The sequence below is a fragment of the Apis florea genome, unplaced genomic scaffold (assembly GCF_048593485.1).
Source record: "Apis florea isolate Af1SG1 unplaced genomic scaffold, ASM4859348v1 contig_3798_pilon, whole genome shotgun sequence".
NCBI classification, from domain to species: Eukaryota; Metazoa; Arthropoda; class Insecta; order Hymenoptera; family Apidae; genus Apis; species Apis florea.
This window is the reverse complement of record NW_028256860.1, coordinates 1,688,902-1,715,221: the sequence shown is the minus strand read 5'-3', so window position 1 is coordinate 1,715,221 and position 26,320 is coordinate 1,688,902. Positions and strand designations below refer to the sequence as shown.

General features: G+C 35.0%; 1 protein-coding gene across 5 annotated transcripts in view; it reads right to left on the bottom strand.

Moving 5' to 3' along the window:
• Positions 1-351: 351 nt before the first annotated feature.
• The window catches only part of LOC100872588 (uncharacterized), a 607,316-nt gene continuing 581,347 nt past the window's right edge, over positions 352-26,320 (bottom strand). For 3 of the 5 annotated variants that reach the window (XM_012484533.3, XM_086915858.1, XM_086915860.1), the window contains 9 exons: positions 21,404-21,518; positions 11,450-11,721; positions 10,924-11,241; positions 8,108-9,635; positions 6,846-6,949; positions 5,589-5,969; positions 5,283-5,366; positions 4,303-4,469; positions 352-1,940 (listed from right to left, as the gene is read on the bottom strand). In XM_012484533.3, coding sequence (XP_012339987.3) covers positions 1,637-1,940; positions 4,303-4,469; positions 5,283-5,366; positions 5,589-5,969; positions 6,846-6,949; positions 8,108-9,635; positions 10,924-11,241; positions 11,450-11,721; positions 21,404-21,518 — 3,273 coding nt within the window. In that variant the 3' untranslated portion in view covers positions 352-1,636. The remainder of the gene's footprint in view (positions 1,941-4,302; positions 4,470-5,282; positions 5,367-5,588; positions 5,970-6,845; positions 6,950-8,107; positions 9,636-10,923; positions 11,242-11,449; positions 11,722-21,403; positions 21,519-26,320) is intronic. The other 2 variants (XM_086915859.1, XM_086915861.1) reach the window with 2 other exon arrangements.

Sequence of the window (26,320 nt, the reverse complement as noted above, 5' to 3'; positions counted from 1 at the left end):
TTTCCTCTTGACAATTGATCGCTTACTTATCGACATTTAAATACGCTAATTTAATTTTAAACTAAGTAGAACTAGAGCGAACGTGCAACAAGTCGTAATTAATTTTAGAACGACGGATTCCGGTTCACGGATCATCATCTTTTTCTTAAATTAAAGAAATTCTTTTTTTTTTTAATTCTCATCTTTTAAGACAAATTTTGATTACTTTTTTTTCTTTCCATCGTTGAAAAATATTCGAGTAGAAATATTTTCACCATCTACAGTTAAATCTTAATCTCAAGATTTAAGTTTTCACGGATTCGTGAACCGATTCCCGCGCATAATGAACAGAGAAGAATAAAGGAAAAGGAATAATCTAAAAGATTTAATCTAAAAAAAAAAGTGAGGGCAACAGGTAACAGTTGTAATGTCTTGTGGCACAATCCAGGAAACATTTCACGTGCATATATATATATATATATATATATATATATATATATATATATATATATATATATATATAGTCATAATAGGTACACATCGAAAACCACGAATAATCGTGACCAATTCCCCCATTCAACTTGTCCAATGAACTTTTAGCCCCAGTTAATTACTTACTAGTCGAAAAAAAAAAAAAAAAAAGAAAAAGACTTGAAAAACAAACATCATCCGATGTATATTGACGTTCGCGCAAGAATATTTGGGTATTTCATCGAATTATCACGATATCCTCTCGTCGATCGAAAGTGAAATTGAAAAAAAAAAAAAAAAAAAAAGAAATAGACGAAAAACTTGCACGTTCGATTATTATCCCAACGACAATCCAATCGATCGATTTCGATCGGTGGCCGTCGCGACGTCCATTCACACGTTTTTCAACGCGAATTAGAAGGACTTCCGTTACCCTGTCTCCTCGTTGAACAGAGCTTCGACTACGGCTGCGAAGTGCAACGCCCTCGAGGAACCTCTATCCCCGTTTCGCCTCGATCCCGTGTGTTTACGTTTCTTCGAGAGAGAGAGAAAAAGAAAAGTAAGAAAAAGAAGAAGCTAGAGCCGATTCTGTGCTTGCCTCGCTTTTAATCAACGACGATAGAGGTACCTCGGCGGGCTTCATCTCTCGACGCACGCGTTTCTACACGTATGATCGCATAGGTATTTAATTTATGGTGTATGGCTGGCCTGGCAGAGAACACGCGGGATTTCGCTTCGCTCAGGTCCATGGTGCGTGTATAAGAGGTATTCTCGTTTTTTTTTTTTTTTCCTCCTGTTACTCTTCCCTTCCCTTCTCCTCTTCGTCTTTCATCTTTCCTCGGAGCTACTATTATTATCTATCGTGGAAGTGTCCGTTTCTACCTTGTCCGTTTCTACCTCGTCTAAAATTGTTTCGCCTGCGCAGGAGGACATCAGCTTGATCTAGCTCGGCTCTAACGATGGACGACAATTCTCGATTCTGTTAACTGATTTTTCCTCCATCGGCGATCCTTTTCGACGATCCGTGAGTTTATTCGTTTCTCATTCATTTCCCCTTTTCTATTCTATATTTTTAGTAGTAGTGCCTGTCTATTTACGTAGTTATCGCGCGACCGTAAAATACTTTCCTACCGTACCGTTACAGCCTTCGTTAAGGTAACTTTAGTTGAACCGGCTGGGCATCGTCCTATGGCGGCCTGAACCGTGTCGGATTGTGCCATAAATGCGCTGGGTTCTGAGCGCCGGTGTCGCCATTGCTGGGAGGCAGTTGCTGCTGATTGAAATCTTGGGCCTGTGACGAAACGCTGCTCGCTTGTTGTTGCTGTTGTTGTTGCGGTTGCTGACGCTGTTGCTGGATGGATTGTTGGGACTGTTGCGTCTTGGATTGCTGTTGGACAGGCCTCTTAGATTCCTGCCCCGTTGAATCGGGCGAGGGTACCGGCCTGTGGGATTTCATGTGTGCGCTTCTGCTTTTCACTTTGTTGAAAACTCTGCAATGTAAATCGAACGATCGCGTTAAACCAATGATCTGATGATCTTTCACTCGAGATCTTGTTTCTTTGATGATATGATATTTCGGATCTCATATACAATATTAAGAAGATGAATCACACGATGCTTTGGTACGTAGCATACAGACTATGCGAATTAAGGAAAAAACTATTGCGATTTATATTGTGGGCGGTGTTGATAACAGATCCCAGATAGTACAAGATTTTTTCTTAATTTTTCTTTTTTTTTTTTTTTTTTTTGATATCGATTGTTCGATCAATCTAAATATTTTTACGTGTCTTTAGATCAAATATTAAGCATCGATAATGCTAACTCATTTTTGATAAATATATTGTTATTTTAAAGTAACAGTATTTGAAAATGAAATATATATAATCGATGAAATTGAGTTTATAAAATATTGAAAAATTTTAAAACTTACAAATGTTACATAAGATGATGGTTATAATATTCAGCAATTTTTATTTGTCGCTATTGCGATGATATAACTCAAGGTTTCACGATATGAATTTCGACTTAAAAATATATTAAGAGACGATTATTTTCTTCATTTCAATGATTATTAAAAATTGAAAAGATATTTTGTATCATAAAACGTTTGAAAGATATCTATCTGGAGTGCTATCTGGAGATCGTAGAAGGGGGACTTCATATTTTTTTCTTTCATTAATCGTTGCTACACAATTCCCATAAGGTTTAAAACATCTGTAATTTTTGTTAAACGTATCTTGACCGATGCGTCCTGTATTTATGATCGTGATGACAACAACGTATGAACATTGAGCTAATTAATGACAGATCATGCGTATGATGCGCTGCAACATTAATTATCGATTTTATGATAATGCAAGCGTTCTAAATATTTATTGCCGGAATTATTCACGTGCGGCGTGTAACCGTACCGGAACGATTGTAATTCAAATGAACGAGATCGAAATGCTGGTTCACAGACAAAAGAAATGTAAGTGACGCAACGCAACGCAAATATGATTTAATTTGGGAAATAAAAATGTACAAAAAAAAAAAAAAAATTAATTTTACAAAGAAAAAAAAAATACATATTTTTTTGCCACGATGCACGATGTGTGTAAATAACGAAAACAAAAGGAAGTAAAATTAATATGACATAGTCATATGCTACTACGTGTCATTACAAACATCGCACTATAGTCTATGTTACATGTACACGTTACGATACTTTTGCAACATTTCTGCAATATTCGGCAATATTCTTTTCAAATTTACGCGAATATGATTTAAAAAAAAAAGAATAAATATCGATTTAATTGTGCGAAGATGATGTATAAGCATATCTCTATATGAAAAAAAAAAAAAAGAAAATGTAAAAATTAAGAATACAGAAGAAAAAATGCTCGTTGATAATATTGTTTCGATTAATTTGGCATAATTATATTTGTTGAAAAATATATATATGTATGAATTGTTTCAGTACATTGTACATAGAGAATAGTGGATCTTTCTTATAAATATCCAACTTGCTGCTACAGTACATTGTACAATTATTGTTTTATGTTAATATTATGTAGTAAGTAAAGTATTAAATTAAAAAGCGGCACGGAATAGCAGCAAATAGGATACAAGCATCGTGATCGAGTCGTTCTGTGAAGGTATGTTTGTAGTACAGAGTTTCAATAAATATCAGGGATACGTTCAATACCTCTATCGATTCGTTATTTCTAACTTTTATTTGCAATCAACTTCAATTTAACAAATCTTGTTTCTTTGAACAGAAGAAACAAGGATTTTTTTTATAATAAAATTAAATTTTTATGAATATCAATTAAATTCAAAAAAAAAAAAAGAAGCTTAAATTTGAAGCTTTACTATTCTTCGTCAGCAATATTATTATAACGCATACTTTGGATATCATGTGTATTCCGCAATACAATTTTCTCAAATTTTGCATAAGCACATACAATAATATATCCCTGTTATTCGCGAACTCTGTTAAGTATACAACACGTATATATAACCGAAAGCTACAAAACGAGCACTGAGAACACGCTACGTGGATCGAGAAAAAGAAGATAAACTTGTATGCAGGAAGGCTCTCGCTTTCTGTATATTCTTTCTCTCTCTCCCTCTCTTTCTCGCTCTCTCGCTCGCTCACTCTCTCTCTCTCTCTCTCTCTCTCTCTCTCTCTTAGAAGAAGCAAAGTGTTCTCTATAACTGTGCTTGCGCCGATACTTGCCGCTCGGTACCCGCCGTGTTAATTAAGTCACTTGTGTCATTGGCTGGGCCGTCGGTTTAATTTGTTCGAACGGATTTGAATTTTTCTTTTTTTTCTTTTTTCGTTTAGATTAGAGATTGGAGACTTACTTCCCGCAAATCTTGCAGGGGTAGTGAAGTGGGGTGGGCACGGGTAGTTGTTGCTCAGAACTAGTGTGAGTTTGTGAGTTGGTGTTGACTGTGGCGTGGCCGGTATTGCCGGTTTGGGCGGTTTGGGTGCTCCCGGCCATCGTTACTGTTACACTTCCGCTAAAGCTCTGACAACACAAAGAAACACAAAGCCAAAATAAACAACACAAACAAACAACAACAATGTACGACGACGAAGACGGCGACGAGGGGCGACGGCGGCGGCGGCGACGACGACGACGACGACGACGACGACAACGGGCGATGACGTAAGTATAATAAACATATAGAATAAGTAGAAACGCAGAAAAACGTGTGGTTGTCACGCACAACGCGCTTGTACCTTTGTGAGAAGAAAGCGTGAGAGAAAAGTAGAAACGACAGGTCCAAGAAACAACAAGTCACATGCGACACTTAAACGTTCACGCGTTATCATCTACGCGTGTCGAGTATCGTCACGCGCTTTCACGTATTACTTTCGAGTAAGAATCGATCATTTGTTATTATTGTCGAATATAATAATTTTCGTTCGAATAATAGAAAGGATTTTTTTTTTTTTTTTTTTTTCTTTTAGAACGATTCGTACTCGATACTCGACAAGTTGGTTAGTTTAAGAGAATTTAAGTTCGATAAAGATATACAATAATAGTTTTAGATAGAATTCTCTAGACATTTAACGATCGATGTTTGTTGTCAAAAAAAGGAAATGAACATTGTATATATTTTTGTGAAAGAAAAAAAAAAAAATGCTTGATATTACATCGTATATTTCTGATAAAAAAAAAAAAAAAGAAGAATAAATAAATAAAAAAAATTATATTGTTCAAGTATAATATCGTATATTGTATTCGTTTTGAATTATTCGTTTTATTTGTATCAAGTAAAGCTTGTAGGTAAAAGATAAAATACATAGAGAACGAAGATACGTGAATGGTACTCACATCGGGGCAGTCGTATGCGAATAATCTCAGCTCTCCGTCGCTGGTGGTCAGAGTAGCCGAGTTTTCTCTCTCGTTTGTCTGTAACTGGGGAAAAGATTCACAATTTTTTTTCCTCAACTTTTATCAACCGTTTAAACTGAACATTTAATATTCACTTCAAGATGATATATATTTAAACGATATTAATATCATAAGAATATTACGTATCGCGCAATTCATTTGCAATTATTTTTGCATATGCATCCAAATGTAAATACGTTAGATGTTAAATCAAAATAAGGAAGAGAAATCATCGATCGAACTCACCAGAGTGCGATGAAGAATAGATTTGTCTTCGCTGAAGTCCATCTCCGTGACCGACGCAATGGCGTCGCGAAGCTCCCTGGTATCCTTGCAATCCTTGCTCTCTGTCTTAATCTTTGGTTTACCGTGGCGAACACGAAGTCTACTGTATTCGTCCGGGCAGAGCCTCTTCCACAGATAATAGAATTGCACGCATTGTTTCGCGGACTTGCCACCCACGTCTCGCGAGATCGCAGAGAAATCCTTGTTGTACTTCAACAGGCCCTGATAGAACGCGTCCATCTCTTGCGACGTCCATCGGTCGGACTCGTGGCACTCGTAACTGAGCAACGGATGTTCCGCTGGCAACGGAGGTGTTGGTCTCATCAACTTCAGCATGGCTTCCTGGAATCGATATTATCGAAAATTATTAATTTGTAAAATTGCATGTCCGATTTGGTATTTAATCTCATCAATTTTGGAAAATAGAATCGTGAATTATAAATGTATCGAACGAGATAAATTGTCTTTCATTATCTTTTCTTCTTGCTTTGCAAGAAGTTAGTTGAATTCTCAAAAGTCCGGATTAAATATCTAGGATTCGATTTAGAACTAGAAACATAGCAATTACATATTATGAAAATCTGTCTGGGAAAATTTGTTACACGTTTAAGTTGAATGATAATCAGGATTGTTAAAATTATTTTTAGATGATGATTATTTTGAAAGTAGAAGCTAATTATTATTAGACAGTGCAAGAAAAGTTTAACATGATTTATAAGACGATAGTGCGATTAGTATAATTGGAGCGTATAATTTTACAAGCATGCATTGTTGATCATTCTATTTGTTTCTCTAGAGAATAACACTTTTCCAGAACGAAGTGATAATAAATTCGACTGCAATTTTTTTCCTTTGTAATGCACACATCAAAAAACTACGATAAAAGCATGTAATTAAATTTACATATTAAGTAGGTGAAATATTAGACGTTCGAAGTTAAAAAAAACTTAAAGGATAGAGAAACGAATACACGAAATGTAGAATGAACGGACAATGGAAATGATATGTACATAAATAAGATAGCACGATTCGTAAATCATCTTCTAATCTTAATCTTTAACGTATGAATTTATTTCGTTAGAGATAAAACATTAATAAAATGATGTACTACTTCTTAAAATTGTATCGAAGGAAAGAGAGAGAGAGAAATAAAATCATTTACAGAGATGCGTGTAAATGGAATGGAATAAAGAAAAAATTAAAGTCAAAGTATCGTACATGAATATTCCCTTTGCACATGTGCAGCAGATGAAGCGCGTATTCTTTGTTTCTTCCTCCACCTGGTACCGCGGCGCAGCATGCAAATTGTAGGTACATTTCCACTGCAAAACAAAAGTTTTTCGTTTCAGATAGAATTTGATCGCGCGGAAACAACGCGTTCTCGCGCGAAATCGTAAACTAAATGTAATTTGTCTCTGTGTGCCATGACGACGATATTGCAAACGCTTCGCGTATTTGCCACCCTGTATTTCATTACAATCTACGTTTATGCGTAATCTATTTATTCTTTTGATGCGATGCTCCTCTGTGATGTACAAGTAAAAATATTGCGGGACACTGATCAATGAAAATCGATTGCTCGCTTTAATCGGGGTCCGGATGAAACTGAGTTTTATTTCATGAAATAATAATTGTATTTTTATAAAATAATAAAACGTTTTTACGAAATTATTTTCTTTCCCCTATATATATTTTTCTTTAGTTATATTTAAAATTTATAATACGAAAATTCATTATATCGATAAATTTAAAAATGAAATTTACGATGAAACTTTGTACTGGCTTCGAACAATAATCTTAATATATTATTTTTCAATTTTTTTTAACTATTTATCGATAATATGTCGTTTTGATTAAATAGCTTGTTAATATTCATTGCGACGGATATTTAATGGAGAATTCAGAGGAAAAATGATATGCAAATTTTTAATTTCGAGAAATTGTCGATAAGGTTAGGATGGAGAGAAAATAATATTTAAATTTTATTTGATATAAAATCGATGATAAAAGAAAATACATATTCTTCAAACAGTATTTTATTAATATAATAACGTAAATCCCGAAATACGAGAGAATTTTTTCTTAATTTTTATACGAGATTTTAATATAACACAATATACAAAATTTTAATTTGCTTTATAGAAATACTCGAATCCTACGTAAGCAACCTTTCTTGGTTTTAAAAAGTGCGTATATATACAAGCGAGAGAAGAAATTGTTCACCAATGTTAAATGAAGAGTTCAGAGTAAAAGTGGTAACAAAAATCATCATAGCATAACGTTGAATACACAAACTAAACTTAACAGAAAAATTTGTATGCTTCCAAATATTATTCATATTAGAGAAAAAAGAAGGTGTCATACCACATTTCTTTCCGAACTCATCAAATGTCAAACCAAGCATCTCAAATAATCTTCAAGTATCGCAAGTTCCTTATAAACCAAATCCAAGAACCTTCGAACAAAATCCGACTACTCACGTTCATTATCCGTCAGCACGTTATTTATACCAGGATCCCAGAGCAGATGGTCGGCCTCTGGCTCGCCCTTTCCTCTGTCCCCGTCACTACCGATCGGCGGTATCGTAGCCTGATACCTGGTGCCGATATTAATTCTAGGGGGCGGGCCATCGTTCCCCTGCGAATCGTCGGAACTGAAATCAGAATCCCTCTCGTACTGGTGCAGCCTTGCGTAGAGACCCGGCCCAGGGCGGGAAGGATCCAAGATAGGTGGCGGCGTGTAGCTACTATCCCAATGCCTGTCGCAGGCTTTCCTCAATCTAGACGGATACGACGTGTTCGCGTAAAGGCCTCCGTCCATGCGTGGCCTTTTCCTGCACTGCCTGACAGGGCTGCCAGCCGGCACGTTACTTGGATTAAGAAAGACGTCCTCGTCCAAAAGCTCCTCCTTGATCTGCTCGACCGGGATGGGCAGGTTTCCACCGGCCACCGGCTTTTGCCTCAGATTACTACTCTTGGCCACTTGGTTCGTCTGTATGAGAAACTTGGTCGGGTTCACCACTTGCTGCTGATTGAACTGGCCAGCGTTGTACTGATGGTTCGTCTGCACGTTCAGGCCCAGGTTCACGGTGACAGGCTCCATCTTCGGGGTCGCCAGCCGCATCTCCTTCTTGAACGTGAGGGCGGGGCTCAGGGAGCCAGTTTGCACAAGTACATTCGTCTTCTGCAATCCCGCGGTCTGGATCAGCTTGAACTCGCCGTTGTTGTCCACCACGATGCCGGCCAGGCTGCCGTTACCCAAGCCGAAGTCCACCAAGTTCTGGCTGGTGATGAATTTGTACGATTGGAACTCGAACCGTCTGCGGCTGGCCGTGGTGAAGTCTTTCGGGGTCGAGGAGAGTAGGGGATCCTCCGAGTTGGGCATCATCTGGTTCTGGAGGGCGTGATGCGGCGACACGGGGAAACTCGTCCCCGTGAACGACACGGGCCCAGGTGAGGAGACCGAGGAGGGCGGCAACGAGGACAACGGCGACGGTGCTGGGGTCGCCGATAACGGGCTTGGCAGTGGCGAGTGCGGATTCGGTGAACCGGACCCGTAGAGGTCGGTGTCTGCTTCGGATTCGCCTGGCAACACCTCGCTCAGAGCTTCCTCCACAGCCGCCGCGGAGGACATGGTGCTCGCGTAGAAGGCCGCGGACAACGGTGACGAAACTTGTCTCACGGTTTCCGGATCCTCTTGCGGGCTGAGCAGGGGGAAGCTGCCTGTGAGAAGGCCCTCCTGACTCGCTGGCGGCGTCGGATACGTGAAACTCGGGCTGTCGTGTCTCGTCAACGGCGATGGCAGGGGAGATTGAGTAGGTAAGGTGTGCGGGCTCTCCGTGTATTGGGCACCGTACGTGCTGAACTCGGCTAACGAGTCCGGCAATGGGGAGTTCACCAACGCCTGCAGGTCTGGGTTCACCGTGTGCTGCGATGGATATCGGTCCTCCAGAGTGATGTCTTGCAATTGCTCCGCGGGCTGCTCTTGTAAGAGGCTTGCTGTCTGAAACTGGACGGTTCGTTTATTCGTTTGTGATAAAGGGAAAGCTAAAAAATAGTACTTAAGATGAGCATAAAGTTTTATATCGAATTATGAAATTGTGAAATCGATATTCATTATTATGTACAAAGTTAAAACGAAGTATTCAAAAAGTATTGGAAAGTAATTTAGCATAAAATATCATAAGTTTTCTAGAAGAATTTTATTTGTACTTGTTGTAAATTTTGTTTTATCGATTCCATTAATTTGATTCAACTGATTGTGAAAATGATACTCAGAGAATTCTGTCTGTCTTCGATTTTTAATTAAGAAACTTGAAATTTTCCTACAAATTATTTCGATTAACCCGATCCTTCGTATAAAAATTTACATTCGAAAAAATGATATTAGCCAGTATTTCGAGTTTCGTCGGCAATATCGAGACTCATACTCGATTAGTTCTCGTCAAAAATTGAATTCATCCATGAGATCAGCGTGGAATAAAGGCGTTCCAATGGCACGCCAATGGATGCAACCATTAAGCTGGAATCTCTGGTATCCGTAGGTCAGACGTTAACGAGACTTCTCGAGGGGTGAAAAGAGGAAAGAATGAGATATTCGATTGATAGGTGGATGACACACACAGACGCGCATATGACGCTTTTCAAACGGTACAAAGCGTCGTCGTGCAATTGGTGCTAACTACTTGGATAATTCGTCTTATTAAATTCTACAGTGTAGAAAGAGAAACGGCCTCTCCGTCGCATAATTGAAACTAAAGGGTTTTCGACAGTTGACACGAAGAACAGGACTAATTAGCTCGTCAAAGGACTCTGGATATATCCTGTCTTGGCACAAGCAACGCTCGTATCTGTTCACGCTTGGTTACCTTTAGAAATCACGTCACGTTTCATCTTTTTTAGTGGATGAGAAGGAAGGGTGCGAAGAAGAATGGGGGAAGGAAGATAAGTGTTTCGTTGATGTAATTTTTTATGAAGTGGATTTATAATTTATATAAATGGAAATTCTATAATTTTATAAAAATTGTAAATTTTTATCGATCAGTTTGCAATTTTGTATACAAATATGACGCATAAATGTATATGAAAGCTTAGAAATTTTTTTAATTTAAATACTTTTATAAATATTAAATGTAATTTTGAATTCTTGTCCAATGACAACTTTCTGAATAATTCGAATTACGAGTTGTTATTGTTATTGAGTATAATTTAATCTTTGATAACAATTTTTTGACAACAATTCACTATTTTGAGTTATTAATTAAATTTCTTTATAAAAGGATCAAAGTTGTACTCACCTGAAGTGAATCCAATTGAGTAGCATGAAGAAGAACGCTGTCAGGAACTGCGGTGACTTGTTGAAACACCTCATCTTGAAGGCTTGGGCTAAAATAACCGCCGTCTTCAGAGTAACCTGTCATTGAGAAACTTTCAGTAACCGTGGGCTGGGCTTGAGCCTGATTATTTTGCTGCTGTTGTTGCTGTTGCTGCTGCTGCTGCTGTTGTTGTTGCTGTTGCTGCTGACTAGTCGTCGATTGAACCGATGTCTGATAAGTCAGATGCAATCTTTGCCCGGGATCGGAAGTTGTTCTTTTCACAGCCATTTTAGTAGTTCCCTTCAATAGAAATTTAGAAATCTAATTTTTTTTTTCCTATATTCAAAACACACGTGCATGTTTTATTAAACAAACAACAACGAGTACATTTAAAGAACAGGTAAGAAGAATAAATTTCATCGTCAATCAAATTCCATCCATCCAATTTACGATAAAATTGGAGAAACAATAATGGAAAATTAAATTAATTAATCCGAGGAAAAACCACCTTCAGGATCATGTCGGCCAGCGCCTGCGCCTGAGCCTGGGTCTGCGCTTCCTGCAGCTGTTTCTGCACGGTCGTGTGGCCGGAAACGGTGACATTGGGCTGCCGGAAGTGCTCGCCGTCCGAAAGTCTGCGGACCTTTTCCGCGGAGGCCAATGGAGGCGGTGCTGGTACAGCGAAGCTCGTTTTGCCGGAAATTTGCGACGCACTGTCGGCTTGGGTGGTAAAAACTGTTGCGTTTGTGCGTGCCTGTTGATTTGAATTTGTGTCCGCTGCTAAAACGAGGCAAAACATTTCTATAAAATAATTTGCAAGTCCTCTTATATGGTAACAATTTCTGTTTTTTTATAACGTAAGAAATTTCTTATGAATCGCTATAATACTCTTTTATATTTTTATTTTCTATTTAATATGTACTTTTTCTAAATAGTATAATATTAAGTTTGCATAATATAACGCAATACCTTTTTATATATTCTTATTAATTTTGAAATATGATTATTATTTTTTAGAAGGATCTGTAAGGATTTATAAAAATGATTCACAAAAAGAAACGATTCAATGAATCATTTATAACATGTGTCAAAATTATATACCTTTATTCGTTTAATTTATTTATTAAACATTATTTCTTATAGTTCGTAACAATATTTTAAATGTATTCTAAATCTAATATTTAAAATGATTTACGAAAATAAATGATTCAATAAATTATTCACAAAAAAATATATATCGTAAAATTCTTTTTTTAAAAAAGCTTCTCATTCAAAAATTTTTATAAACATTACTATTTTTTAACGCATGATATTAAACATGGAAATTTAGTATCACTTTTTCACCCTAATTTCTATCATAATTCGAAACTCTCTGTAACTGATTTGAAATGTGACTTAATAGGTATGATTATTAATTAAACTTAACGAAATGTGTGGGTGGTAATATCGAATTTCCTAACATTTCTTCGTGTTATACAAACATATTCGGCACTCCAATCAAATTTCTCCTGCATTTCGCTTTTTTCCCCCTTTCGATGCAATTAATTTAAATTCCAATATTATTGGGAAGTTAGATAATTTTCGAGATAATTATAACACAATTTGCACCGTACCTATCAAGAATTGAAATTGCTCTAATCATTTCCATATTCGTATTTTATTCCAAATCGATACAGAGAGAAGTCTTGATCAAATTTGAACGGGATTAAAATATCTATCGAAATATAAATATTAATTTCACATTGTAGTTAATGCAATAAGATTCGATTATCCGTCTTTCCTCGTCTTGTCTTATTAAACAACATTTTCATTTCGAATTTTTCTATTTGCTTTTATCATGGTAGTTTAATTTCCTGGAGAGAATGGCGTGTCTGTTTGCGTATAACTTGCGTGAATTTTCGTCGATAAAACGTGGAATCACGGCGCATGCTTCTCGAAATGAAACTGTATGCATCGAATGAACATATTTTATGAATTAATTGAAATATCCAGATCTTTGAGGATTTTATCGATATCGACTTATTTCGGATTAAATATAGATCTTTGCATTAACGATATTAATATTTGATTGAATTAATTTGTCAATATTTACCTTTGCTTTCAATATGTAACACTGTCGTGTGAAATTTCAAACGATTCTATATTTTTACTATAAGATGATATTTATTTAAAATCATTTTAAAAAAATATATATTTCGATCAATTCTTTTTTTTTTGTCAGGATAACATTATAATCCGATAATTTCTTACACATTGAAATTATCCAAAAAAATTGTTAACAGTAAGAAAGTAAAGTGTATCAGCCAAGAATGTGAATATGAAATATACAAATTAAAATAGAAAGAGATATAATAAAATAAAAAATAATTTAGTAACAGAATTTAATAAACAGGATGCTAAAATTAAGATCAATTTTTCAAATTGATTAAAATATACCATAGAATATATCCAAAGTATAATATACAATGAAATAATAATATTCGTAAGTAGAACATATCTGTATCTGATCAAATGAAAGGAAAGCAATTGTACAAAAGTCGAGACTACAAAGGCAATAATTTTATATAAATAACAGCTTAACGAAATATAACTTCATCAAAGTTGTGCACGATTTTCTTCTTCTTTGTCGGATTCTTTTTGCGCGGCTAATTGAAGAAAAGAGAGACGAAGGACGAAGGAAAAAGGAAAACGAGGAGAGGAGATCAATGAATGCAGCGGAACCTTTCTGCCTCGTCTCGAGCGTACACATTCTCTCCTATTATGACGTTAATATGAATTAATCGTAATACCGGTTAAGCGAACGTACTTTGTCGAAGCATTTCAGTTTATGGGGAATAAATTATGAAGGCTACGATCTTCTTGGACCATTTGTGCCTTCCTTAATACGCCTTTTCACGATCGTACAAGCTGGAAACGAAATAATCTTTCCTCGAGGAAAACAAGTTTTATTGCCAGATCTCTGATAAATGTCTACGTAATTATTGGAGATTTAAAAAAAAAAATGTTTTCCAAAGGATGGAATATATCTTTAAAAAGTGAAATAGCGTGTTTATAATAGAAAAAAAAATTTAATGACATATATGATAAATATTCAAAGGATTGTCCTCTACTTTTTCAGTTGCTTACATTTTCCATTGGTTCATTTCGAGTTCAGTTATACTCATTTCGAAATGAGTATAAACATCAAACGAAAACAGCAAACTTTTTTGTCCAAAAATTTTCAAAACTCGTATACTCAACAACGAAATAAAGCATCCTCGACTCATCCAACACTTTCCCACCTTCGGCCACCAAAGACAGGAGATAAAACTATTTAAAAAAGAAAAAAAGGAAAATTTCATGGAAACGATGGTACGCGCGACAAATTTCATCGAGTTCGATCGTCGCCGCTCGCTACAATTTCCATTTCCGTCGTTCGAACAAAAGCGTTTACAACGATTTCAATTTGGCCGTAGGGAAGAGGCGATAGTCAAAGACGGATATTAATTTCTTTCGGTTGATTTATTAGCGGCGTGGTCGACAATGAGGAGAGACGGTTATACGGCGTGTAATGCGTGCGTTAAAAAAAAAGGGGGGGGGGGAGGAGATCGAGAGGTACGAAGCCAGTACGAGATATTCATGGAAAAGTTCTCCTATACACAACTGGATCCCATTTCCTTCTCGCGCCTCGGCCAGGATATGCGCGCATTTATATCTGTCGGGTTTCGTTGCTGTCGTAAACGACGCCTCGAAATGTATTTTTCAACAAAAATGGGCCTGCCCACCCCTGCCTCCGTGGATGGTGATCGGAGAAATCGATGGAAATATTACGGTTTTGTATAAAAATTCTTTTTCTCGTTATTCGTGTGCAAGGAAATGAGATAGAATTATTTTCTAATTGGATTAATAAAAAGAAGCGATAATAAAAATACTGTCGTTATTTTTAAACTTGTCCATCTCGATTATCACTTCTCTGTTTCCCTTATCGAAAGTATTTAAAATATTAAATTACTCGATTAGTAATATCGTTATGAGAAAGATGAAAGATCAGATGTATATCTTCGATAAAATTTAGAAAAATTGTTTGTTAAAAAACGTGGCAAGTATGTATTCATATTGTTCTATGATCATATAACCACAGATTTTACTAATTCGATTAATTATTCTATTTCAGTAATCGGAACATTTTTATCGGGTTTACAATAAAACTCTGTCCAAACTCTGTTATTAAAATAAAATTATGGAATATGAATGATTAGACTAGATTACCGAAGATCACGTTCTTTTTATACATACATTCCAACAAGAGGTTAAAACATTCGTTTTTTTCTAATTAAAAAAAATTAAACGCAATAACAGTAATAATAATAATAAAACGAAAAAACGGAACGAAAACTAAATAATCCCTTTAATAAAAAAAAAAAAAAAAAAACAACGAAAATCAAATTACTTCAATAAATTTAAAAAAAAAGGAAGGGGAAGAGGAGGAGGAGGAGGAGGAGGAGAAAAAAACAATATTCCACCGATAGTTAAATTTCCATTCCATCCAATACCGCGAATAAATGTTATTTTCAAATGTTCAAATGTTTCACCCTCCCCCTCTCCCCTCTTCTCTTCCTCCTCCCCATCCAATCGCCGCGCTTCTATTTTAACGAATACGCTACGTGTATTTAGATTCGCAATAAAGCTTACACCAGGCCCACGCGCGGTCGATAAATCAATGCTTCATATTAACCCGGTGAAATTCACGCGGAGAGCAAGCCCTTCCTCCCCCCCGCCTCCCCCGCCCCCTCCCCGTTGCATTTTTCAGCCGCCGCTTCTACACATAACGTTATGCGGACCGCAAATCCATTTGATGGCCGCGCATTTGTACGGTCACGTAACGACGTAAATCCGAAGCGGAGGAGGGAGGGGGGGATCCGAAACCGCCGAGGGATTTTTGCAAATTGCCAATCATTGATCGCGGTTCAGAAGCAGATTGTCCGCTGGCCAAGTGGAAGTGTCCCTCCTCCCCTGTTGTTTCTACTTTTTTTTTTTTTACCCCGCGTTGGAAAATTCGGTTTTCGGCTTTCATTACGATTGTTCGAAGGAGGAAGGGTCGAGGAAGGGAAAGGGTCTCGGTGATCAATATTTTTTTCAAGGTTTCCGCGTACGTGTTGTGGAACCTTGGGGTAGAAAAGAAAAAAAAGTAGAATGAAGTAAAACGAAACGAGAGGAGAGGAGGGAGGGGATGGGGAAAAAAAGTAAATTGGATCGGTCGAACGTGTAAAATTCTAGAATACACGATTGGGAATAAATACGATTTCAATTGGCAGATATTTGTGCATGTTTTTTTATATTCTTTTAATTCGCTGATTTTTATTCAACGATGCGTTCGATATTCGTGCTTTCCCCCCCTCCTCTCCCCCCTCTCTTGCATCTCGTAGATTGATTGGGATAAATATTTGAGCTCAAGTTTTTTTCCGAGTGATAATTGATAATTGTTGGCGATACAAATGACAAAAGTTTTTGAAAGAATTGGAGCAGGAAGAATTTAAATTAGAGATAGAATGATATGTAATATTATCGTGAATACATTTACAATCGTTTGTTCATATTGTTTATATTGGACCAACTGGATATAATTTATCAGTTAATTTTGACTTCTCGCGTAAATAACGGGATCATTGTCTCGTTCAAATAATTTTATAATCGAAATATTTATTATTCTTCTTGTCTCAACTTGAGAAGATATATATAAATGCAATTTCTATTCGTGATTACTTCGAACAAATTCGCGGATGAGAAGAATACGTCTCGTCGTCCTTCTCTCGAGAACGTCTTAAATTACGCCTCTACGTCGTATATTTCTTTATCCATTTGCCAAACTTTCGCAACGATCAGCAGATAACCGCGATATTTTATCGGTTATACCCTATAACTAGCGCCGTCTTATCGTACTTTTCATTGAATTGCAGCGATGCACTCGGCATGGAGTTGTGCACCGTCAGCAATGGCTATCCTATCCTATCCCCAGAAATCCCCCGGAAAATTTTGTATAAATCGTCGTTTCTGCTTCAAGAATTATCGCGTCGATGTTTGTACCCTCCACTTATGCCAATTTTATCTTTCTAAGCCGAAGTTAAATCAATTCATTCAATCCCGTTCAATCAAATATGTGCGAATCTGAGAATTACTTAAAAACAATCTTTCGTTTCATTTTTATGCGTTACCTCAAGTTTCTTCATTTATATTAATTTATATTAATTAAATCGATATTATTTATTTCTCTCGCGGTTATTAGTTGGAAAAATACGATCGATTCTCATCGATTTCTTGTGTTATTTATATTTATCAATTTGCCACTACATTTCGCCCGACCAGTTGAAAAATTATTTAGTTTCAACGAATGGCGTATCCCCCGAATCGATGAAACATCGATTTTAAGTATTTACGGCGGCATTATCATACGGCAAATTGTTTTAAAATTCGCATTGCTTCCGTTATTACGTTGTTAACGGACGTAATACTTGGTACACACTCGCACGTCTGTAATTACTTATTCATTTACAATCAATTTATCTGCTTATGAATGTTTCGTTCGGTGAATATGCAACCTCTCTAAATATGCAATGAATATTTATATCATGTTCGCCGCAACGCGCGCCCCACGATTTTCATCGAAGTGCAACGCATTCTGGACAACCATTTTTTTCCTCTTCTCCATCACTAGAATCGTGATCATCGATATCTTAATCTTTCTACATATATATATGTAGAAGTCTACTTCACCAATTTTTACATCTTAATTATATATCTCGAGTAATTTATTTTGAAATATTATTTATCACTAGATATCGTTATTAAAACGAATAATTCTTTGGTACAGGATATAGAGAGATTTTAGAAACGAGAGATTAAAATGAAACAACAATCTAATCGAAACGAAACTTCTAACCGTATTGTAAAATTTTCGAAATTGTTTTTTCCGAATATATTCCTGGGTTAAATTAAAAAACAGCAAAACAGAGATCGTTTTTGGATTTTGTTTTAATTACGGTGAAATCGTATATTTACAGGGGAAATGAATTTTTGTGTGGACGGAGAGGAGGAAGGAGTTATAGATGTAAATAGATCGATAATTTAAAAACGATATGAAAAATTGTATGATAGAGGTTTAATATTTGATGTAAATTTTGATATAAAATCAATATCCTTTTTTTTTTTTTTTTTTTTTTTATAAAATTAGAATCAGCTCGTTTATCGTATCACGCATAAATTCAATTCGTTAGAAATAAAAATTAATGCTCCACATCTGATTAAATGAAAAATTATCCTAATATCTTAAAAACTTTCTTTTCTTAGTATAAAATTTATAAATAATATTAATCATCGTTGACGCTATAGTAATACATAAACAAGCTCGATGTATAAAGAAATAATCAAAAACTCCTATATAAAACAAGATTATATCAGAAGAAAATTAAAGGAACTTAACAACTATTGACCAAAGTGAAGAAATGAAACCAAACAAACACCGACACCTGGGATGGAGCTCGAAACTTAGGATCGTAAATCAAATTTGGAAATCGTGGTATCGAATTTACACGTCGACGAGGCGCCATCGCGCTCTTCAATATCGTTCCTCCTTGGAGACTTGAGCCAAACATCAAACCGTTTCGCCGCCAACAACTAACTCAACCAGGAACCATCCGCTAATTGCATCCCTGCATCCACGATAGACGCGTCGTCAACAACGACTAATGATCGATCTCATGAACTGACTCCACTTTTGGACTGATTGATTTACCTTCAAAAAATCAATAATGGCCAACTATCTCTCCATTGAAACGAGATATATATTCGTACAATTTCGATAGATTGATGAAGATATCATCTTTATTCAGATGCTTATATTTTATCGATTATCGATTTCTTAAACCTAAAACTTTTTATAATCGAATATATATTCATCCCTACATAATATTATAAACAGTTCAATGGTTTTTTTTTATTTTGAATTCGTCCAATTTTGAAATCCGCGCAACAACTTCTTTCACCATTCGATGAATTTCCTCGAAATTCGGCTGTGTGCGTGCGTGCGTGTTAAATTCATTCGTATTAATTCGAGCACGCGAATGAAATCGTCGAAGAATCCTCGCGGAAGGAACGATAGTTTCGCCATTGCTCTTGGCAGCGAACGAAACAGCGCATAAATCGCTAACGACGCACACTTTGTTACAAAAGCGCGGCTCTCGCCCCCCACCCCCGCGCCAGAGCCATCGCGGGGGTGATTTATCGCTCGAACGTGGACAATGCGAGAAATATTCTGGCGTGCTCGCTTCGTAAATCACGATTCTTCGGTAGTCCATAGAGGAGGAGGAGGAGGAGGAGGCGATTTCTCGCTGGCTAGAATATCACGCGAGCTTCTGGAAAATGTACACGGATTTCCACGGATGGGAGGACACGTGGATAAAGAACGAATACGAGCAGAGAGTTAAAAATATGGATGTATGTATAGGCGATTGTCTCAATTATTTTTTCGTGGATCAAAACATTGAGAAGATTGGCGGGAAAGAGAGAAAAGAAAATTGAATTTCATATACCTTCTTTAGTTGATTAATTCTTTTTGTGAAGAGAGTTTTAAAGAATCTTTGAGTTGATATCAAGATGAATTCAATGAATTCAATTGTAATGGTTATAAAAAAGTTAATCTCGAAAATTAAAAGAGAGAAAGATACGTTTAAACGAGATTAAACATCGCTTTGAAGATCTTTCGAAATCGTATCATTCACGATGAGAGAATTGAAGAGAAAAAAGAAGGTTTAATTGCAAGATCTGCGACCACAATTTATTATTCGACGTGGATTTTCGCTAATAATAAAAATAATTGTTCGTATTAGTCCATCTATACAATCATAGACACAAAAATATATGAATATAAATATTATTTAAGCTACAAAACAAAAATTATTATTAAAATTCATATTTTGATTAAGGAAAACAGATATAAGTTACAGCATATATATATATAACAAATACAAAAGGAGCAAGGAGAGGAGACAGAGTTGGATCGGTGTCTGCGTTGGAATACACGCAGGTGGATCGCATGAATCATTCGAAAAGCGAGAATTTTGTTCTCAGCGTCGCCCCTCGAAGTTGATCGGATTAATATTTCGTCGTGGAAGCGACTCATCGGGTCGAACGTTGATTGGAAAGTTAAAAAATGAACCCGCGAACGTTATCTCGTATGAACTTTCGCGTTTCATTTCGGATTCTGTTGAAATTTTATCCTAGTGTTGCGTGGCTGTTCGATGGAAATTTCAGGATTCGTTTGCGTTCGGTTATAGTTGGCTCGTTTAGAGGATGGATTTTCGATATGAAATGGGCTTGAATTGGGCCAGGTTTCGAAAGATATATCGCTACAGGATATGGAGGATGCTATTATGCTATTGAAATATATATCTATGATAATAATAATAATAATAATAATTGGAAATTATAGATATATGGAATATTAAAATGGCCAGAATTGGAAAATTTTTCTAAGAAATCAACTTACTTAGGAGACTACCATCAAGATATAATTACTTATAACAAGTTATTTTAATTATTCACGTTTTACAATTTTAATAAACGAATTCAAAGCAAATCATATGCATTACTTCTTTCTTTTTTTTATATATAAAATAATATTTTAATTTGAAGAAGAATGATTTAACAAATTGAATCGGTTAACATTTTTCTCTATGATTATATCGAAACATTTCAATATTATTCCCACGTTACACTTTACTTTAATGAATTCCACGATTATCCAAGTTGCTTTACAATTAGTTTCAGTCTTAAGCACTCGAGAGTGTGTACATAGCAGTTCAGCGACAGATTCTCTGTAACCAGATGTCACGTTAGGATCCTGAATGTGTCTAAGAGAAAGTTAACGTAACTCGACAGTTAATATAACTCGGTATGTTTCTTATGATTATAGTTCGCGAAATGTTAAGAAGATAGAGCGAGAGAGAGAGAAACATAAGCAGTAAGGAAGATAGACGTAATCTAACCGAGATACGTTTCAAAGCACATAAATCATCGCGTGTGTTCCTATTTCAAAGGAAGACATTCCTTGAATTTCGATGTTGTTTATTAATGCCATTATTTGATATTCAATGAATAACGTTATACGTTTTGATCTAGTAATAAAAATATGATTGAATATGATAAATTTCGTAAGCATTGTATTTATTTTTTTATATAAATTATATATTTTTAAAAAGCATATTTTCTTAATCTTTGTAATTTAAATTAATAATTAGTATATTCTTTAATGGAATAATTTTTTTATGCAGATTATTTTGAATATTTAGAATTTTATTCGATGCTCCAGCAAATTTCTTACCTCATTTTAAATAAAATTTATTTAATTTCGACCAAATTTGAAGTTTTAATTTTTTGATGACGCAATGGAAGAGCTAATAAATGTTTCAAAATTTTCGATACAACTTACCAGTCGTTCTTTTCTGTATAATTTTTTCTTCGATGAGCGCTCTAACGCTGACGGACGCGGTTTGCAAAGGCGGGCCGACAACCTCTTTCTTCTCGCTTTTCTTGTTCTCAGCATCCTGGAATAATTAAAAACATCACGTGTTTAATCCCATAAAAAATTAACTTCAACTTTTTTAGGCAAACATTTAGAGACTTTAGTCTTTTAATGGAATTAAAAATTTGATTATTTATCAATCAATGAATAATACTTTAATTTTTATGAAAATTTCTACGTTTCTTTCTTCTTCTGTGACCAAATACAACAACACGAATAACTTGAATTCATCGACCAATAACAATGATTCGAAATCGCCTCGAGTATCAACACATTTCCATCCATTACTTTTAATCAATTTCGATCTCTCTCGTCAAATATCGTCAAGAACTCTGTCGAGCCATTGAGGACAATGCTTGGTTGCGTAACACGATCCTACTTGACCTGATAGTTGCACAGCTCGTGAATCGTTCGGGATCTAATTTTAGGTAATTCAGGTTAACTGTGGATTAGAATGTTAGATTTAAGCGCCAAGAGAAAGAAAGGAAGAATGGATCGATGGAAAAGAGGAAATATAATCCAAGGGAAGAGTAACATAAAAAAGGAGGGTAGGAAAGGAAAAAGGGGTGCTAGTGGAACGAGATTGAAGAGATCAGGGCGGATTATAAAAGAGAGAAGATAAAAATGTCAGAAATGAAGAAGAACTGAAAGAGAAAAGAAAATGGGAGGAAAGAAGTAACTGGAGAATGGTGGCCCCATTATTGGCTCTTTTCAAAGTTTTTTTTATCCCTTTACAGTTAGTTTTCGATGTAAATAATTGTAAATGTACGATCAAAAGTGTTTTGGATTAAATTAAAGATGGAAATAATTGATTTTTAATTAGAAGAGAATGTTCATCTCTATTTAACAAGAATTTAAACGTACTTTTGATTTCGATTAGAAATATTAATTTTTTACGATTAGCGTTGAATATCTTGATTAACATTCTAATCTTTTATATTATTATATTTATCATCAGATATAAAGAATAATAAAAATTTAATTTATCTGATTTATTATACTTCAAATAGTATAAATAAATAAGATAAATGCCAAAAAAAAGTACATTTGTGTATATTGCAAAAAATTATCTCAAGAAAATTTCTCGATTAAACTTAAGTATCATCTCATTCCTGCATATTTTTTAAATTTAAAATTGTTCAAATTTTCGAATTCTCATATCATTACACTTATTCTTCCCAAAGTCCAGCAACAAAATCTAAAATCACAAATTTACAATTAACAATTTTATTTTATTTCTCATTTGCACGTATTGAAAAACTTCAACATTACTTAAAATCGAACGTCGCCTCGCGTCACTTCCAAATTCAATACATTGTTCTTCTTCAACGCAACAACAACGGTGTGATCTAAAGATAAATTAAAAAAAAAAAATAATAAAAAACATTTCACGATTCTTCAAATCAAAAGCAACAAATCTTAAACCCATCTCGAGATCTACGCGTCAAACATTCCCCACGCGGCCAATAACCCAGGCCTCGTCCATCACTGGACGCGGCCAGTTAATCGGAAACGCGATTGATACTTCGATCGGTCACGACTGGTTCGTAGATTAGTGGCCCCGATGAAACGAAGGGTTAATTGTGCCAGTCCTTGGGACGCGCCGCCACGGCAATTAGCATACGTCCATGCCGGACGCGCATATATCTTCGTCCTGTTTCACGCGAAACCACCGTTCCCTTCGAGGAACCATGCATCACCGTGATATGCGTGGCTCAGCTTCGTCATCTTGATGAAACCTTAATGGCGAGGGAGGAGGGCGTCGTTAATCGCTGATCGTCATCGTGCTTCTCAATTTCCTATACGTTACTTCGATATGCGTGTCTGATGATGCTTTGTGATGCGAGCATCAGATATATATACGGATAAAGTTTAAATAATAATTTTGTGAAATGATTTCAAATTGATTTCTTTTTTTTCCCCCTTTGTTATTAAGGAAAAATTATTATAGGATGCGTTTAGATTTGTCGCCGGTAGTGTTGGGTACGAACCGCCGGCGAGTCGTTTTGAACAAATGAGTCGAAGCAATAGTATTGAATTGGATAAAAATTATACCTTATCTTGACGAAAGAATAAAATAACTCGCTTGTGATTGATTAATATATTCGTTAATTAAAGATATTTAGGTATGTAAATGTTTATATAAATTTATGTTACGTATTATTTCTTATATGGAATAAATATTTTATATATTTATATAGATATTGTTAGATTTTGTTGAAAGATTCAGTTCTTTAAACCACTTTGTACACGTGTACATATATACACTAATCTTTTCGTATTCCGTTTCCGAATAACGTTCCTCGAAATTTTGGGCTCATTTTTCCTTTTTTTAAATCCCCTATACATAACACGTTATTATGTATGTACATATATAGTCACTTACATGTATATCACCTGCCGCGAAATTGAACTCTGTCTTTGACGTGGCGTACCACGCTCGGTTCATGAATATTGATCGGATGCTGTTAATACGCGGAATTGATTGCGGAACGTTCACTGGCTCCGTCTCATCAATTCGATCCGTGTCGATTCCAGCCTCGAACGCGAGTTCTCTTGTCTACCGTAATGTACACACGTTCGATTTTTTTTTTTCACTCTTTTTTTCCTCTATTTTTCCCTTTTTCCCCCCTTTTTTTCCTCTTTTTTTTTTTTGCCTCTTTTTTTCGCTCTCCCCTATGAAATGAGCATGAAATGTGCTTCGTTCGTTGTGTAAGTAGCGAGTTCGAGGAATTCTCTTGTTTTCCATTTTGAATCTTTATTTCCTATCTCGTCTCTTTTCCTTTTTTTCTTCTTTTATTTTATTTCTTGTATTTCTTTTTGTCGTTTTCGATTCTAATTCTATTAGACTATAAGGATGAGAGTCGAAAGGGTTAGGAGAGTAGATCGCACGATTGATTTTACGGAAGTAATCGAGTTTCGAGCCTGTGTACAAATTTTTGGTATAAATTTTTTTATCACGTGGTTTCATCATGAAATTCAAATTTTTTATTTATTCGAATAATAAAATAATATGGATTTCGATTAAAAGTATGATTGAATTCTTGTGGAATATTAATTTTACGGTTTTATTTATGCATGTACGCAATTAAATTTATGTAAAATAGAAAGGAGAAATGAAAAAATAATTTTCTTAATTTATACTTATTGTTTTTTTCCAGCCTCCTTTTTTCAAATATCCTATTTATAGATGATTTATTTTTTTTTCTTTTTTGTTACATTAGAATTTCATTAAATTAACAATTAACATTGTTATATACGACAACTAAAATTGAAATTAAATAATTTTATTATTTTTGTAAAAAAAAAAAAAAAATGAAGCAAAAGATTAAATTTATGTAAAATTTACTGTCATAATTTCATATCATTTATATATTGCTCGAATAATTCCATATTCATATTGCTCATTTAATTGTGAAATTCAGATTTGAATGGTGAAATATAAATGAATTCTTCTTTTTTTTTTTTTTTTTTTACGAACACAATATGATATATTCATAATTTAAATTTATTAATGCAACGATCTAAAGAACTACGCGCAGTATCAATTAAATATTTATATCCGATTCTTAAATAATAATATAAAATTCCTTTTTTTTATCCGTTATTATTATTATTATTATTATTATTAATTATTATCGTCACCGATTGAAATAAACGTTTCATATTCATGTAGCATTCTCGTTGCTGTTTAATTAAAAATGTGGTTGAACGTTACAAGAATTTCAATATGAATAGTATCGGAACAGCCGTGTATAATGGGACCTTGGGATTTTTGGTTTAATAATGAAGGAACGGATACATAGCGATCGAGGCATCGAGGAATTTCATGAATTTTCTTGAATTGCAATACATTTATTTGCAGCATCGTATTGAAGGGAAATAAAAAGAATTAAATGATTATTTTCACCATTTTTGTGAAAAGAGAGAATAACCGATTACCGCCTCGTATAATGGATTCGCGAATTTAATCTCAACTATAAATTATCTCCGATTTTCATTGGACCAACTATATATTCCCCAATTATTCCCAATTTATTTCATAAATCGCTTTTAATTTTCCAACAGAAAAGTTAAATAGGATAATTAATTAACGTTTTGAAACGAAAGCAGCAAGGTATTACGTACTTTGACACGTGTATTTAGGATTATGAAAGATATCGATTATGAAGCTTCGCTAATTTTAATACACTCGGTTATCGCGTTCACTATGAATTAAAATTAATCTCTATATTCTCTTTCAACGAGAATCATTATTTTCTCTTTTCGGCAATACATTTGTACATTGTAAATGTTTGAATCAAATTACAATTTTAATACGAGTAAAAATTAATGTATGTAAAATTTTTATTAAATCTCGCTCGTTTCTTCAAACGTATGCATAACGCCAATTACAATTTTCAATTTTTGCTTAACTCGCTTGTACACGACGAATATTGAGATATTGCATTGTAAAATGCACGAAAATTTCAAAAAAGTTTTCACGTCGACGTGCTAATTAACGATTGGCATATTCGTTGTCGTCAGAAGTATCTGTTTCTTTGAATTTTTTTTATTGTTTCTTGGAAAAAAAATAATGAACGCATAAAAACCACCGTTCAACAAATAAATTTACAATCAATTCTTCTGAAACATCATTATCGTTTTATTTTTCGATAAATATAATTTCGTTTCATCGTTGGGATAAAAAATTTTTATCGATTAACGATCGGTTAATTTCCTTTCAATCTCTCATCGTTTATCTCCCCGAAGACAAATCGACCGAATTCCATTTATTCGAGGATTACGGCCAGTCGCTGGCCAGGGATGCACCGGCAAACGGAC